The sequence below is a fragment of the Aythya ferina genome (assembly GCF_964211825.1).
Source record: "Aythya ferina genome assembly, chromosome: 5".
Taxonomy (NCBI): Eukaryota; Metazoa; Chordata; class Aves; order Anseriformes; family Anatidae; genus Aythya; species Aythya ferina.
The window spans coordinates 57,925,108-57,940,607 of record NC_140301.1 but is presented as its reverse complement, the minus strand read 5'-3'; the positions used below and the strand labels follow the sequence as shown (position 1 = coordinate 57,940,607).

Genomic DNA, 15,500 nt, shown 5'->3' with positions numbered 1-15,500 from the left:
CACCATGCAACAAACGGCAGATCAAGCACAAGAATGCTGGTTTAGATGTCGTAGTCAAACAGATACATGAGTAAATAATTAAGCCATCTGACCCATTTGAACAAACTCAAATGGGTATATGTATGCTCAAATGTTGTTTATTGTACATTACCTATATCAAATATCTTTGTAAAAAACCCTTTATGAAGTAACTAATTTGACTTTTTTAGCTTTAGAAAGAGGAAAAAATAGGTAGAGAGGGCAAGCTGCCATGGTTTAGAGCCTGCTTGGAAAAAATACAATAGCTTTTCCTAGAAAAACGCAACAGTCTGCAAGAAAACAGTAGAGCAATGGATGTTCTCAGGCACCATCCCATCAACATAAACAACATGCTTAGAATTTTCTAGGCGAGTCTCATAGTTTGAGCAAAAATTTTTTGTCATAGAGAATTAAGATGACCTTTTTCTTTGCTAGGTTTAAATTAAAGCATAATCATCATTCGTCCTCCTGTTTTAATAGAGGTGACTCAGCAAACATGCATTCCACCGCCCCGCAGCTTAAGCCCCTCACTCACCTTGCAAAGCTTTCTATTAATATTCTGCCAAGTTAAACTTTGTGCACTTCACCAAAATAAACCAATGCATTTTCTCAAAAACTGATCATTAAAGGAAAGTCATTGCTGATGCATAAAAAGGCACTTGTGCTTCAAGTTTTGTGGAGAGCTTATTACTCATTAAACACAGCAGTGCCAGATACTGCCAACAGAAGGCATACAAGTAAACAAGTTTATTATTACCTGAGATGCACTAGATGCAACAAGCAGGAGACAGGAAAGCAAAAGGAAAATAAAGCTGTCTTTCCCGACCTCAGATGTCATATCCATTCCTGCAAAATCAACAGCCTGTTTCTGACAAGATCAAGACCTTCTCTGCAGAAAATATTGCAGCTTAAATGCAGGGGGTTAATAATAGTTTTAAACACTCCAGCAAATTGAGCACCCTCTGCCTCGTCTTAGACTTTGTTAGTGGGAACACTGACAACTTCTAGGTTATTCTAAACATTTATAAATTTTACAGGGATCTGATGCTTGACTTACACAAGAGTCACCAAGAGAGCTATGTTTGCTCCACCAGAGGAATGCAAGGCTGAAAAAGGATTTAATTGCAGTCTTCTACTACCTGAAGTACAAATACAAAGACAGACTTTTCAGAAGTGTGCAAGCCAGGACCAGAGATTACAGCTAAAAATCAGTGCAAGGGAAATTCCAGTAGGACAAAAGAAGAAAGTCTCCATAATGAGAATTGTTAAGAACATGAACAGGATACCCAGGAAGGATGTGAAATCTCCATCTTTAGAGATACCAAAAAGCTTGGCTGAAAAAGACTCTGGGCAACCTGACCTCACTTGGAGAAGGATACTGGATTAGTTGCTCTCCAGATGTCTCTTCCTACCTGTTTTTTTTTTATGGCTATGTTCCTCCACTGCTGGAGGCATTCATAGAAGAGGAAATTCCATTATACCTGTGCTGGAAAGAGTGAAGCACGACAAAGGATAATTACGCAGGACATTGGCCACCTTGTCAACTTTGTTCAAGAAGTGAAGAGCTATGGGTCCTGTCCAAGGATAACCACCATATAACACTTCATGTTACACGCAAAGAGCTGTCATATATACTGGAATGGAATTGGATCATTAGCAGGTATGTATATAACAGGAAATATTTTCAGATCTTGATTCAAACTGGGATTAAGGTTTACTGCAGTAGTTTTAGTCGTTCATTTTATAGGTCCTTAAAATATTATCAGACCTCAGAAGAGACTTAAGATTTCTATGACTTGCATTTCTTCAGTACATTTCATAAACTAAGAAACCTACAGACCAGAAAAAGAAAGCCGCTGTCCAGTTCAAGAATATAAATGCAAACAGAGATTTCAACTCCTTTGCTCTCCATGTCATTACTTGAAAGTACAGTGTGGACACTCGAATACATATTGTATCAAAAAGAATATTTGAATTTCGGTGGGAAAATTCTAACATGCTTCATTACAAAAGCAGTATCCATTAAAACCATTACACAAGTAGCAATTACAAGGATTAATCCAAGGATTTTGTAATCACACTTCAGCCTACAGTAGTATCATGGCAAAAGCCACTACACAGAACATCGCTTTTGTCTGATAAGAACAATATTATTAAAAGAAAGCATCTCCTCCTGATGTCAGGGAGGGCAGGAGAAAGCAGTACAGGCTGGCCTATACCCAGGACTCGTGTTTCCATTGAGCTGGGATGAACGTCTGTATCCAGTATCACTGAAGCACACTTTGGGAAGATGTCTCAGCACGTGCTAATTAACTTAGCTAATTCTTAAGAAGTTAATTCTGAGCAGTTAATTGCTGGTTTGATGATTGGATCATAGCTCTGTGCAGAAAGCAGGGAATATACCAGTTCCTTGTGTCCATGAGGAATTACTTTCTTCAACTACCATTTCTCCCTTAATGAGAATGCCCTAGAACTATCGCAGAGGAGCCTTCCTCCACCCCACAGTTTTTTAGTCATTACAAAAGCCTGTGTTGAGGGACATCTTTAATTTGTATGACTCTGCTGAAAAACAGAGTGCCAAGCTCAATCATCTGCCATCAAAAAGTGCAAATACATATGGAGAAATAGCCTCATTTTGTCCAGTAGGGCTTTTACACAACTCAGCAGGTTACTGAATAACCATCTCTTAGTTATTGGCACGGTGTAGACATGAGCTGGCACAGGGGCTGCAATTCTTCGACTTCAGTCGAGTTCTTTTTGTTTACTCCTATAACAATTCCACATCTCCCGGCATCATTCTGTATCCTGACACTTAAATAAATAAATCAGGAACAGCAAATACCACCACATTTATCCCCTGTTCCCACAGCAGTTCCCCCCAAGCTGGTCTGTGAGGATATACAGCAGGCAGACACAGAACAATGCCAGCAGCAATGCACTCATGTCAGACAGAAATTTAGGAGAGGAAAAGGAGGGGAAAAAAAGTCAATATGTGAAGAAAAACAAGCAAATCAAGCAATAGGAATACAGCAGGAATTGATGCTTCCTATTCTCTCAGGGAGAGACACTGCCTGTCTTGCTTTCTGAGGAAAGTATAGATGAGAGATTCCCTGGCAGCAGCTGTCCATCACCAGGCATAAAAACCTGTGATGAGATTAAGAGCCCCTTGGCCAGCAGACAAAAGAGTAAGGTCATAGCTGCCCCTAAAACCCAGAACCCTGGCAATCTACACGCAACAAGATTAGGTAGGTGGGTAGACAAATAAGTCTTATACCCAAATAACGTGAACCGATTTAGCTCTGCAGAAGACAGTGTACCACCTGAGGGTCTGACCCTCCATAGTTCCAAAACATGGGGTGGGGGCTCATTTTGGCATGTATGCCAGTGAGGGCAAGATTTAATTTCTCCTGGGTGAGCAGACCTGATACACGGGCTGTTCTCTTGAGCATGCCATGCCTCAGGCTCCGCAAATAACCTCTTGCTTTACAAGGCCAAGAAGGAACAGTGATAGCCATAGCTGCCTGAGGCCTTAGAAAACCCTCCTTGTAAACCTGCTGCCAGGGAACTATTTTTCAGATCTAGGTGACCAGAAGAGCAGAGAAAAAGCAGCAGAGTTTTTTCTGCCAGGCTAATGTGGAATGCCCCATAATCCACTTTCTCCTACCCCAAATAAAAACACTTCTTACTGTGATTTTTTCTACACATTACTATGCAAATTACTTGTGCTGTAAGACTAACATACATAACAGAAGAGTCTGTTTCACCATTGTGTCTGCCCAAGAAAAATATGCCACATGCAAGATGCTTTTTTCATCACTTCCAGGCAGGCAGCCACTCAAGCTCTGAAGTTGCACTTTGCTTTGGGAGACACCGAGAGACTCGTTTGATTTGCAAGACTATTACAGCAAGGAGTGTCCAGTTTGCATCTTGCTCCACTCAGTATGCAAACAAAATAGTTCATAAATAAATTCACAGTTACCTTAGATTTTACTGCACAAACTTTGCCTTTTTAGTCATAAAACAAACAACTGGTTCTGTAATTGGACAGAAGTGAAATCTATGTAAGAATACATGTGAAAAACAGCACAGTTTTAGCTCTTTTTCTGGTTTTAGTTATAATTCAATATTGTTTCTGCACTGGAATTCATGTAAAATAGTAGTTCAGTTGTATTGATTTTGCTATGGACCTTCACATTAACAGAAGACACAAAACTAAACGTTTTTGTCCCTGCAATTTTATTCTTTCTTAAAAGAAAAAAAAAAAGAAAAGAAAAGAAAAGAAAAAGTTATTGCAACATGGTTGTTTAATACCCAATTTTACTGACTTAAAAGACTTACAACTGCATGATAAATTGGCAGTTATGCTGTAACTTTTCTTACTAATTTACTGAAATAGTACAAAAATCAAGATGTTGTTTATTCTTGACTTTGCAAGCTGTGACACACTGTTCTAATGCTGCATGGAATCCCAAATTAGGTATCTTTAGCATTATCCACAGGTAACAAAAGGTTTTGTATATATTTTAGTTCTTTAAAGAGAAAAAATGTTCAAATTTCTCTTTTAATTGAGCTGGACATGAAAAATTGCCTTTTACTGGTGTGTGGGTAAAATCCTGGCTCAGCTGAGTTAGTCAATTTTGTTGTTTATTCACACAGGTGGACATTTGTCCAACATATTAATCAAGACAAAACATGAATGCCTTCCTAGTCTTGTTAAAATGAAATCTGAAAAATCACCCTGGGATTTCTGTTCTCTGAGCTTCATATTTCCTATCTCTGGAGGAATGGACCAGCAAACTCTTGCATGTGAATATTTCCTGCTGTTAGCAAAAGCATGATGCAGATAACTGAAGAAAAGCACAATAACAGAGTGGTTTTAAATTCTATTCATCTCCCTGGATCACCAGGCTTTTTTACCATACATCCTTTTTTACTTGTACCTTCAACTCAATATTCTAGAACCAGAACTAAAACTCAGTGTATTTGAAAACAGCATATAGTAATATGGCTTGATAGTGTTTTTAATTAATATACTTTAATCCACTCATTATCACAGCATCATCATAAAACCTCAGTGTCTGACTCTTACTGAAGGCAATTCTGCAACTGCAGTATTTTTAGACTGTCTCTAAAACTATGGCAATTTTCTTCCTGTGACATTTTAGGTTTATCAGGTTACCAACAAACAAATTCACTGGGATTAAAAAAAAAAAACAATTTTTCTGGTTCTACTTTCTCCAGCAATACTTGAAGCTCAGATAAGCTAACTGGTTCTCATTATTTACAGCATTTCAGAAATTAACAATAAAGAAGCATCAGTTTTAGCCCACCCCTTCAGGTCTAAGATTTTTATTGTTATTTTTCCTTTAAAAGTCCAAGGAAGCTGAACTGTTCACTTACACAGCTACCAGTCTGAGAACAGAGACACTACAGCTGTCTTCCTCTAACACTGTGTTACAGTCACTGTATTTGCAATGTGTAAGTTACATCTTTTTTAAAAAGCAATGGGAAAGTTAAGAAAGGAAAGAAAAAAAATAGTGTAAGGGACAGAGGGGTGATTCTATGTTTAAATTTTGTTCACAAACTTATAAAGGAATTTTGATAAAGTTCTGAAATAACAAATAGAAGTTCTAAAGCTTTAAATTAGAAATCAAAAATGTATTTGTTGCTTCAGTAAAGGCACTGTACTTCTGTCTTAGATTTCTTCCCTTCTTGGAGAAGCAACAGATGAGCAAGGAATTTCAAGGATACAGATGAGGAAATAAATAGCTGCTAATTCCCAGCACGTCCGAATCAAATGCTAAATGACTTTATGTTCAAAAGGGGCTTCACATGCAACTTGTAAACATATCAATACTTCCACTGTTTATAAAAGGTATGGTGCATCATTCCCCATATGACAAAACTGAACCTTTTCCCCAAAAGGTATAGGACATTTACCAGCCACTCCAAGTTCTAAATTAAGTTATTTGCTGTATATCTCATTTCCCCTCCAGATTGAAATCTATTTAATCCAGCAAAACTTCGCTTTTAAATGTCTGAGATAAAGTGACCAGACCATTCCTGTCATTGCTAGCCAAAAATCTTTACTAGCATTCAGGCAGTGGTTCTGATGGATTTGATGAAGATGTATGCATATGCTGTCCCACCTTCAGTTATTTTTAAATAACATATATATATAAATACATATATTAGCATTTCCAAAAGCAAACTTAAGGAAAAGATTTGTAACTGCTTGTTTAATTAGGAAGATGCTTTTCAAAACTGAAATTTCTTCTAAAAGGATGGAAACTTACATCAGTGACTTTAACATGGGAAAGCTACCTAGATAGACACAACCGTTGTAAGAACAAAACCTAAGACATTCATCAGTGTGACACCTGGAATCTAAAGAGCCTGATTCAAAGTCCAGTCAAGTCAATGAGGAAACTTCTAATAACTCCAATTTGCTTTGGATCAGGCCCTAAAAATACTATGATGCTAAGAACTGGCTTTTACCATTTATTATCATATTCATCTGTACAGTTTTTCTAGAACCTTAAAACAGAAATAACCACTAATAAATGTTCAAAAACATTCCTTCTGCTTTTAGTGCAGCAATTCTATGCTAATTAGCTTATTAAGCCAAAGTACTAAGATACAGCAAACTTCTACAATTTTATTTGCATCCTTAAAAGAATTTTCAAACACAAACCTGTTGAAAGATCATTTAAGCTGCATAAACTATTAGACTTTAAGAACAAATGTGTTCTGAACTAAAAAAAAACTCTTAATATTTTAGCTACCCCATTTCACTTATAAAGTTTATTGTTCATAAATCCAGTGCCTATCAATTGCAGAGCTTTGGCAACATTAAAAATAATAAATATTTCATTCAATATAGCACGTACCTGATTGACACTGAATAGGGTTTCTGCTCTTTATAAATGTTCTGACAGCATTACATGTCAGCAAGGTTTTCACATAGCAATTCTGGATTTGTTTTCCTTCTTTCCTTTATCTCAGATTCTAAAGCAGCTGTGCTCACCACCACTTAGTCATCAGATCTCAAATATGAATCTTTTCAAAGCAATGTGATGCCAGCTCATCAGTGCAAGATTACACAGATACTATCAGTGTTTCCTTTCCCTGTGAAGGCAAGACCTAAACAGAAGTTCCTCCTCCTCCTTTCTGACATAACAAGCTTCTGAATTTGTCGTTCACTGCAGTTAAAGCTCTTATATTACTGAACCATTTTATAAGCCAACCATTCCCATATTTAGCACAGAAATATGAATGATTAACTAACCAGCAATTCTGAAAGCAAATACTGACATTTAAAAAACCTAAATCAAACTTTTTTATTATTATTATTTAAATCTCTGTCACAGGAAAACCTTAAATATAACTAACATTCACTCTGAACCAGCAACATATTCATCCTAGACATTTTTGACAACATTATTAATAAATTACTTTGGTAATGCTTTTTAAACACCAGATGCATGCATACACTTTTTTTTTGTTTGTTTTTATTTTTTTAAATGTAACTACATTCTTTGTCATTCAAACCAAATTGTCTAGCAGTCATATGAAGTGCTGTCTTTATTTTATCAACTTAACATTTATTTACAAAAAGGAAAATATATTTGAAGACACACAGTAAGGTCCAGTTCTCAATTATACATTGGGATTGCTTTCAAAATTGATTTAGTTGCTTGATTAGTTGCACAGCATTAACCTTATCTACTCTAGGGAAGCTGACGTGCTTGTAAATTTGTTTGGATAAGGCATCATGTTATTCTTGCATTTTAGATCCAAAAATACCTTCAAGTCTACACGACTTTCTAAATCTTTCATCTGAATTTGGTGGTTTGACTATTGTCAACCCATGCAGATGAAACAGTCCTGACACCTTTGCTATCAACAGCTTCCCTTCAAGCACAGCCAGGTCCAAGCCTAGGCAGTATTACTGCCCACTCAGTCAGCCATTCCCATAATTACTTCATGTTAATGCAGTTTTTCTCAGCATTATATTTGCCTTTCTACCTTGTTTCTATGTCCTTTTCCTTGAGCCTCCCCATCTCCTCTCATTACTATTTTGCAGGTCCAAACACAGCTGCTTTTAATCTGAAATTCCCTTTGTTTTTAACTGATAAAGTATTTTGCAAGCTACAGGGGATTCAACTCCCTACGGCCAGCTCTTTTTAATTATTCTTATATAGCTTCAAAACAGTGTCTATGCAGTCCTACTTGTGCCTGTGGTAGCCCTTTAATGCTGTTTAAGGGTAAGATCGTGTTCCCTGTCATCCTCAATACTAATGGCATAGGAATCTAAAGGTTTACTGCTATGTACTACAGAAGTGCAGTTCAGTTATTTGTTCCCCTCAGGCCCTGGCACAGCCCCTAAACTACCCACACCAGGCCCTGATCCTGCAGGTCTCTTTACTTTAAATATTGGTCCTTGCCAAAGCTCCCCTCTATTTTTAGCAGCTACCCTTTTGCCTCTTTCGCAGGACATCAGAGATTCTACTGCCACCAGGCCCTTACTTCCCCTGAAGGGATAACAAAAACTTTAAAAACCAGGGAGCACAGAGCACACAGTACTCATTGCACCTCCAGGGTTCAGGCAGCCATCAGCAGAAGTTGGACAGAAAAGGACATCAGTGGGTTCAAGAGATCCACATGGCTCTCTTCTCCTCAGGAATTCAACTATTAAAACAGATTACTGACTTTCTTTAGGTAAGAAAGACCAGAAAGAAAGACCTACCAGAAACCACAGAAGTCCCTGTCATCGATCACTTTACAGCACACCAGGTTCTGTAGAAAACCATTCTGTATTCGCCTTCAGTAACTTCACGATGTGTTAGCAGCCATGTCTAAGAATTAATGTACACGTTCTGCCTAGCCAAACATACATTTAGAGGGGAAGGAGAACAAGGCATGCGCATACCAAACATTAGGAGCATCTTTAAGTAGTTACTTGTGAACTGTATTTCTGTTCTCTGTTCAGATCTTCTCTCAGTTGGGAGCCACATCTATTCTGGGCAATAAAAGCAAAACCCTTCAATCAAGGCAAATTAAGATTTTATTAACAATGTTATGTGTTAGATAACCAGATGGAATAAAGATTTGCTAGGTGAATGATCAGGAACAAGTTGTCATCAGGCAGTAGAAAAAGAAAAAAGTCAAGTCTCCTTCTCTCTATGTATATAAAGTATATTAATGTTTCCTAAAACCATATAAAATTAGAAGGTCTTTAATTAATGCATTTTATTGGTAGATTTGGAGGGCGGGAAGGTAGTGGGAGGGACAGTGTCAAGACAGGAGTTTCTGTGCATAGAAAAAGATTATTAGACACTGAGCTACAAAAGTTGCAACTGGAGCAGCACCTGTCTACTAGGCATGTGGAGCAACTCTGAGGAGCCTTGAGACAGTACACAAGGCAAAAATAATTCAAATAAGATGTAGCTCAGAATGGTATGCTCCCCTGTGTTTACAAGTGCGTGAAGAAGAATACATTAATGTCAATAGATTCAAATGCAGTTCCCTTAGTCAAAGGTGTTGTAGCGAATAAAATGGGTAAATTTACCTGCTTGACAACCCAGGCCCATCACTGATGGCTGGATAAATTCTGTATTGTCCCAGATACAAGGAGTTACATACATCATTATCACCTTAAAATAATTCAAAGCTGAACAACTGCTGGGACCATAGGAGGACTTACCATGGTAATTGGGATTGCCTTTGCCTGCAAACTCCCCAAGTAAAGCACCAAGTTTTCTTCTCAGCATTCCTACTATATTTAGCACCCTAGGTCTTTCAGTCACAACTTGGCTTCCTAGCAAATTCACATGATATAAGCAATTTAAAAGTGGTTTGACTTGAGGATTCACCTAACAAAGAATCTTTTCACCACCGCCCACAAGTTTTAAAGCTGTTATAGTAAAAGGATAAAACCAAAGGAGGAGTGAAGAAAAATGGCCAGAACAGAGCTGCAGAAGGAATCTTTTTCGGACAATGTTCATTAGTGGTTACATTTTCTCACATGCCTATTATTGAATTACTGTGGCGATTTCCTTAAGGAGACCAGTTGATAGCTGTGAAAAAAGGCTACACAACTTCATTACAGTATCTCACATATCCACATAAAGAAGTAAACTATAATGAAAAGAAGGATGCAATATTGAAATTTGCAGAAATAATCATCATAATTATGCCTAGAAAATTTTGAAAGAAACTCCAAAAAGGTAAAAGGTTATATTCTCCTCATCACCTGTGAGCATCCAGTGGGTGAATACCTTACTTTGTTACCATGGCTTCCACCCCAGTACCATACACTTCATTCCCTAAATATTCTGATAGAAAAGAGAAATTGTTATCACAAGGGAAGGTTTATTTCTACTCCACACTGAAAAATTTCCTTAAAGAATTAATTTGTTACTACCTCTAGAAACACCATCTTTACATACAGCCATCTGGTTCATAGCACCTCCAAAGCCTATAAAAACTGGAGCCACAATACGAGACCTTCTTGAGGCTCCTGGTTTCAAGCTGACCAGGGACACGCCTGGATACTGAGAAGCTATGTAAAAGGCTTTCCCCTTACTATCACAGCTCAAACTCTTTTCTGCTCTCATTTAGGTCTTTCCATATACAGTGCCCAGCCATGACTTATGATCTTAAAGCATATTCCTGTCCCTTAAAGGCCTGGGCCTTGAGTATGCTGCTGTAGTAGAACGTGCCTGTTAGGACTGGTCCTGAAATAGGAATTAAATTATTTTAAATAAATACCACATTTATTCTGAGATCCTAGCTTCCTTGCTGATGCTATAGAGGAGGCAACTCTGCTCTCCCAAAACCAAGAATAGACCTTGTTTTCCCAGCCTTTCTACTTCCAGAGAGAAGATAGAGAAGATAGCATTTAGAGATGCTTGAAACCACATCCTTTCCATAACATGCTCTCTTTCTTGCCCATATACAACCATGGAGAGATCACATGAGAGGATTTATTTATTTTTTTTTAATGTCTGGGAGATAAAACTTCATTTCCCTCTCTGCCTTTGCAACCTCTTAGTATTAGCAATTCATCTTCATTTAACCTAGCTCCAGGTTAGATGAGGTCTTGAACAACATGGTCTAGTGGAAGGTACTTCCATAAAGCCACACAGAATCAGCAGAGAAATTTAATTACCTTATATATACTAGGCAGATGATATGAAGTGAGAACCATTCAATTACAGAAGATGATAACTGCTTTGAAAGACATGACTAATGTCATACACCTGTTTATTAGATCAACTCACCCTAATGAATGATCATTACCTCCTTTTTTGCTGATTTCATGAGAAAATAGGCAATAGGGAAAAAAAAAATAGTTGGGCAAGATAGAAAAAGGCCTACTAGCTCAAAGTAACCACTAATGAAGTAGCTTTGGTATAAGGATGAAACGTAATTGGTCACACCTCCTGCTCTTCAATAGTTTTTCAACAAACATGAAGAGCAGCTGTCCTTAATTCAGAGTCTCTTTTGCAATACAACTAATATACTCAAGCAAACTGAAATATACTTTCTTTTCTCAGCAGACAACCTGAATCTAACTAGAAAAGCAAAGTTCAAGATGCAGAAGATTCTGCCAGTGGGAGAACAAGAGAAGAGAGAGAGCTACAAAGCCAGCTGAAGTGGCTGAAAGATTTCCAAAGTATTTACAGCAATTGAAGCAACTGAGGTTTATTCTTCGATCAATACAGACACTTAAAAACAACTTGCCCTTTAAGGAGTCTGTTTAAAAAGAAATAAAACCACCACAACACCACAGTATGAAAAGAGAAGCAAGAGTTTTCAGCAACATTACCACAAAGAAGCAGATACAAAAGGCAGTGACTCTTCCCACATATCTTTTTAATTCATTGTTTTCAGAATCAGATTTCATTTTGCAGCAAGTTTTAGTTCAACCTCCCCTTTAGAAATAATCAGTCTTCAATGGCAGCAGCTACTGGCTGGGGTCAGATTGGGTCATCTTCACTTGTCTGACAGCTTGCTGCCATCACCAACAGCAGAGTCTCTCCCTTGCTTTCTCAGGACCTCGTGGTCCCTCCCTGTTCCTTATGCTGCTTGTGGAGCTCACCAGACCAAGCTTGGGAACCTCACAGAAAGCCATCCCAGCAAAAGGAGAGGGATGGAGAGAGTGAAACTTTTCCTTCTTTTCTTCTTTCTTTCATCTCAATGCCAGGCTAATATGTTGAATCTGCTCTTGAGAGGTCAGGCAAAGAAAGAGAGAGTTAGGGCTGTACAAGCTGGAGAGTGAGGGGGAAGCACTGCTCCTTTGCATAACTGCTCCTTTGCCTGACTGCAAACTCTTAGATCTGATCAGTTTTATTCCTGCAAGGTGAACTTCTAGCTACAACTGGATAAAATTAAAGGATAAAATTAGATTCAAGTCAGGCCACACTTTGTGTAGGAATCCCATCATCCCAAGCTGTGGAGCAATCAGCCTCCTGCTCAAACTCATTAAGAGCCATCAAGTATCCCTCACTCCCTTGGCTTCCAAGCATACCCTCTCTCGCCACCTGAGGAAGTAAAACTACAAATAAGATCTAGTAAGAAAGCAGGACAATGGGCAGCAGAAGTGAGCATGAAGTGTCAGAAAAACAACATTTGAATATTTTCTAGAGCTTGGAAATCCCTGTTGCCACCCTGTGCTGATGAGTTGATATCTCACAGCACACTCCTGCACTCACTTCAATTCCATTTCACTCTACACTAGCCTTCTCCCACTTCTCACACCACATCTTCTTCCTACCTTCCATGACCTATACCCACCCTCCCAACAGAAGTGCCTTTCTCCTTCTATTCCCATTACCCCACAGCACAGAGGAGAGAATCGGGTTAAAATTCAGATGGTGGGAAAAAAATAAAACTAACAAAAAAAGGAAGTTATGACTTTCTCAAAGAAACCTAAAAATAGAATAATTCTAACTTCAAACAGTTCTCCATAATAAATGCCACAAAAAAATGGAGATTTAGTGGAGTCAAGAAACAACAGCATCTTATTTAGGGCTGCATTTTAATGGGTTTAATACTGGGTGCAAGCCATGACTGTTTTTTCCTGTCTAGTAATGTAAATCAGACTGGAGCACCCTGAAGGAGAAACAGCCCATGTGAGAAGGTGCAAGTAGGCTGTGCCATGCATGCTCCCTTAGAGTCAATGGCTCATCTATGGTTGTGCTAATGACTGTAGAGATGTTTTTTGACTAAGCTAGAACTAAAATTATTCCAAAATTCGGTCTTGAAAATTCCTTCCTCCTCCGAGCTTGGGGTTTATTCGATTTTCTTTTAAGAGTGAATAAGCTGTAGGCTCAGCACTGTTTCAACAGCAGAAATAAGCACTAAATAAATAAACAATACTCCCTTCTTCCTTCTTGTTTCATGCGACGAAGAAGAAAAGAAAGGCTTCTTAGCAGCTTCAGTCACATGCAGAGGAGCAATGGGGCATATCTTTTGTATGCCTTGCAGTGCAATAGATACGATGCCAAGTTCTTGTGAAAGACAGGAGGGTACTGCTAAGAGATGCAAGAGCCAATATTGTTCTGTATTAAGCAGCACTGAGCCCACCCTTGATCTGGCCTACTGCACTAGCAACCAAGAGTCTATGGATAAGGGTCACCTCAGCCAAATATCCCGCAGCTTCTGAAATCAAAAATCCATTTTTTGACATGTGCAAAATATATCAGTCTCTCTTTATCTGTCAGAAAACCTACCCAACATAGCAAGAAAGGTTTGGCAAGGTTTACAACACAGAATCAAGAACCAGAAGGGATAATGATCCAAATCCAGGTTATCAGAATAAAGGTTTTACAGACATGGACTTTTCTTCACTTTCTATGAATAATGCAAGAATTGCTCTGCAGACCTAGGTAGATCCTACAGGCATCCTGTTACAAGTACAACTGAGAATGAAACTAATTCTCATAAATCCTCAAGATTCTGTAAAAAAAAAAATAGATTTGCTGACAACTGCTCTTAAACAAATTTAAGCAGCTGTTGTAAATTAAATGTTTATTTAAATTGTATTAGTACAAAACTATCAAGAAAAAGATTCAGTGATAACTCTAGCAAAGCTCATGTCTACAACTTTTGTTAGATTCTTCCTGACACTCCAAACAGCAACTCACATCAAGGCTTGCTAATGAAGTTTGCCAAATTTTGGTTGTGTAGGTTGACGTTTGTGACATAAGGTAGCTGTATCACATCTAATTTTGTAAAAACAAACAAACAAACAATAAAACACCCTTAGGTCTTTGAACCAGAGTGACAAGAAAAGCTAAAAGAAATGTACATTGCTGTTTTACAGTGAAGCTTTAATGCTGGGGTGCTCTAGTGCAGAAACAGACCAATTGGTAAGGGATTAAATTCCTGCTGTGAGGGTGTGATTTCTACATTCTCCCAGGAAAGTAGCTCCAAATTTTTAACCAAGATAACCCTGGAGGGATGGAGAAGCCAGTATATTCCAAGACTAAACAGGTTTGCTCTGGATTCTGTAATCCAGAATCGCTAGGAATTTAGACACCATTTTAAATGCAAGGATGCTTTAAATGTAATAGAAGTTTAGAGAAAATCCTCTGCCAAAGTATTGGCACAGATCTTGTTCTTTTCTCCTGTTATCTTGCTAAAGAAAAGGTAATGGGGAAAAGGGAAATAGCAGAATTGGATTTGCTTGAATTGTTGGAAGAAAAAAAAAAACACTTTAAATTATAATTAAAAAAAAAAAAAAAAAAGCTATAAACCCAAATAGGATCTCCCTATCCATTGAAAGGATCAACAAAGATAATAATCTGGAGGACTGACTAAGTTTCATACTTACTTTGTTGAACGCTGCCCTGTCTGTTGCCTGTTTGCTCAAAGCTGGATAGATTGGATTTAGATTTCCTACTCAGAGGGGCAATAGCAGTGGGGAAAGAGAAGAGAAGCATACATGTATAAGCCACAGGGCCACTCCATCTTAAAAAGCTTGCCTAGCACTACATAATAAACTGTCAGAATAAAATCCAGTCTTCAGAGTCATTTGTTTTAACTACTGTATCCCCCCCCCCTTTTATTTTTCCTCAGAAGCTGCCTGTTTCCTTTGCTGCTTAGCATGATAACTTGATGAGGCCATACAGTTGGGCCAAGTGCCTCTTTCAGCACTCCTCCTGCACTCATTCCTGGAGGGAGCATAGTTCAGACAGAGGAGATCAGGAGATCTACATGGCTCAGTACAGCATTAGGAAGTTAAATACAGAAGGTACACAGCACCTAAGTGAAGAGTATACCAGTAAGCTTGGTTCAAGGCATTCCTAACACACATGATGCTTTTAACCTAAGTGCTCATTAAACAGTTTTGTTGTAGGAGTTTATGGTCAACCTCTGTTCCAAACCCATGCCTTTATACTACCTGGATGTCTTTACACTATCTGGGGTCTGCAGTCATTTCTCTTTGACAGAAACATACTATTTACTTACCG

General features: G+C 38.2%; 1 protein-coding gene across 14 annotated transcripts in view; it reads right to left on the bottom strand.

The window, feature by feature from the left end:
• The window catches only part of ESR2 (estrogen receptor 2), a 56,470-nt gene extending 44,110 nt beyond the window's left edge, over positions 1-12,360 (bottom strand). For 4 of the 14 annotated variants that reach the window (XM_084522806.1, XM_084522812.1, XM_084522813.1 and 1 more), the window contains exon 1: positions 11,192-11,323. In XM_084522806.1, the coding sequence (XP_084378932.1) occupies positions 11,192-11,230 (39 nt within the window). In that variant the 5' untranslated portion in view covers positions 11,231-11,323. Of the gene's footprint in view, positions 1-6,908; positions 7,094-9,724; positions 9,815-10,273; positions 10,356-10,444; positions 10,588-11,191; positions 11,441-12,124 lie in introns of those variants that run through there. The other 10 variants (XM_084522808.1, XM_084522810.1, XM_084522816.1 and 7 more) reach the window with 10 other exon arrangements.
• Between the last annotated feature and the right edge of the window lie 3,140 nt (positions 12,361-15,500).